The following is a 2,500-nucleotide window of genomic DNA, read 5'->3' on the forward strand; positions in this document are numbered from 1 at the left end:
AGGCAAAAAGAAACAAGATCAGGTCTCGAGCGACAAGAGCAATCAGAGTCAGGCCTCGAAAAATAAGAAAAACAAAAAGGGAAAGCCTGCGGTCTTGACCAGCAACCAGCCGCCGGCCCAAGGCTCTCCGCAACTGCAAGAACAGACTCCCTTGATAATGAATCACCAAGCACAGATCCCTGTAATTATGAACAGCCAAGGGCAAGTTCCATTTATTACGAATAGCCTGGGGCAAGAACAATTCCTCCCTTATAAAGAGAACCAAGCAGAGCTACCCATTGTTAATGGTCTCCCCGAGCACGCCCCTCTGCCCCAGGGTATCCCAGGGAACAGCCCTTTTTCTCTCCCAAATCACTTGAAGACGCCCGCCCCCGTGGCCGCGGACCCGGTAGCCGTGCCGAAGCCCGTGGAGGTGCTCGTATCCGACCCGTCTCAGAGGTAACTAGTGGTGGCTGCATGGGGGGCGGAACCTCAAGTGTTTTAGTGGTTGAGGTATGAGTGACCCTCCCGCGGATGGCCTTGTGTTTCAGGCCTCCTCTCCTTGCATGCCGACGCTAAGTTGCCTTCAAGCACCAGGCTGCCTGGACGATCACGACACTGTTAGGAGCGCGACGCTGTCCTTTTTTTACGCTTTGATTACCTATCATAGAACTTACTCCTTTTAGATTTGTGTGCCTACAGCCTTAATCTCCTTGTTTATGGAAGGAGACGAGATTGATATGGCGTTACATTTACTTCATGATAGCCCATATTAATCGATCGTTTTCCCCTTCTTTTCTCCCCTTGAGCGTGGCTTTGTTTTTCGTCTTGCACTGGATCTGGACCTCGCAAAACAGAACCCAAAGCCCCAAATACTACCAGGAGTGGCGGCGTTGTGGCCGGCCGCCTCCTCTGCCCCGCGCCTTCTGTAACATACTGAAATGTACTTTGTTTACGCAATAACCTGGAGATGTGTTTTGTACTATTAGCCAACTTGCTTTATATTTACCTTTCTTAACGCGAGTGACTATTAGTTTACTAAACAAGTCGTGCAGATTTTGTTTGCTTTGTTTATATTTTGTTAACCATACTTATAGTGGGCTTTGAGTGTGATAGAGTAAACTGGCGTGTGAGGAACATAGTGCGAAGCCTCGGAGATGGACTGGATGGGTGATGGCGGTAAGTGATGGTCCTAGTGATGAGGGGTGAGGCGCAAGTGTCGTGGATAGTATTTAAGTGGGAAAACGGCAAGGATGGGTGGATGTGAAAGCCTGTGAGGAGGTGGAAGGTGGTTGTGGTGGTGGTGGGGAGGGGGGGGGGGGGCGTTTAATCGAGGCAGTGCGTGTGGTCAATGAAAAGTATCCAGCGTGAGGAGGCAAGTGTGATGTGAAGGAGAAGGGTGTTGTAAGGAGCCGTGTGTGGGGCAGTGTTCGTTGTGAAAGACTCTTAGTGATTTACCCGAGCTTTGCAGTATTGTAGATTCCTAGTAATGCCTTAGCGGTTTGTTCAGATTCACGAATGGCAACGAATAACGCAAGAAAACAGGATGATGATAAGAGGAACGTAAGTTTTATTCGTCCATTCTGTTAGTGATAGATGCCATATTTTCCTCTGTAATTATCATTATTTTTTTTATCTTTATTTTTTTTTTTTTTTTTTTTTTGTTACTGAAACTGTTATTATTGTTATAATGATGATAACAACAGTGATGGTGATAATGATACTATTATTATTGGTTTGGTTGTTGTTATTATTACTAAGACTACTATGGCTGATTTTACTACTACTACAACTTTTGATAATGCTACTGCTATTATAAACATTACTGTTGTTATAATTATTTTCGATTATTATTATTATTATTATTATTATTATTATTATTATTATTTCTCCTACTACTACCGATTACAACTACTACTACTACTACTACTATCATCTTCGTCGTCATCATCATCATCATCATCATCACCATCATCATCATCATCATCATCATCATCATCACCATCATCATCATCATCATCACCATCATCATCATCATCATCATCATCATCATTATCATCATCATTATCGCTACTACTACTACCACTACTACTACCACTACTACTACCACTACTACTACCACTACTACTACCACTACTACTACCACTACTACTACCACTACTACTACTACTACTACTACTACTACTACTACTACCACTACTACTACTACTACCACTACTACTACCACTACTACTACTACCACTACTACTACTACTACTACTACTACTACTACTACTACTACTACTACTACTACTACCACTACTACTACCACTACTACTACCACTACTACTACTACTACTACTACCACTACTACTACTACTACTACTACTACTACTACTACTACTACTACTACTACTACTACTACTACCACTACTACTACCACTACTACTACCACTACTACTACCACTACTACTACCACTACTACTACCACTACTACTACTACTACTACTACTACTACTACTACTACTACTACTACTTCTTC

General features: G+C 42.8%; 1 protein-coding gene across 3 annotated transcripts in view; it reads left to right on the forward strand.

Moving 5' to 3' along the window:
• LOC125029478 (type-2 histone deacetylase 2-like) overlaps positions 1-2,500 on the forward strand; it is a 126,464-nt gene that overhangs the window by 11,704 nt on the left and 112,260 nt on the right. For all 3 annotated transcript variants that reach the window (XM_047619372.1, XM_047619373.1, XM_047619374.1), the window contains exon 3: positions 1-438. This exon is cut by the window's left edge and continues 744 nt beyond it. In XM_047619372.1, the coding sequence (XP_047475328.1) occupies positions 1-438 (438 nt within the window). The remainder of the gene's footprint in view (positions 439-2,500) is intronic.

This window comes from Penaeus chinensis, chromosome 10, assembly GCF_019202785.1.
Source record: "Penaeus chinensis breed Huanghai No. 1 chromosome 10, ASM1920278v2, whole genome shotgun sequence".
Lineage (NCBI taxonomy): Eukaryota > Metazoa > Arthropoda > Malacostraca > Decapoda > Penaeidae > Penaeus > Penaeus chinensis.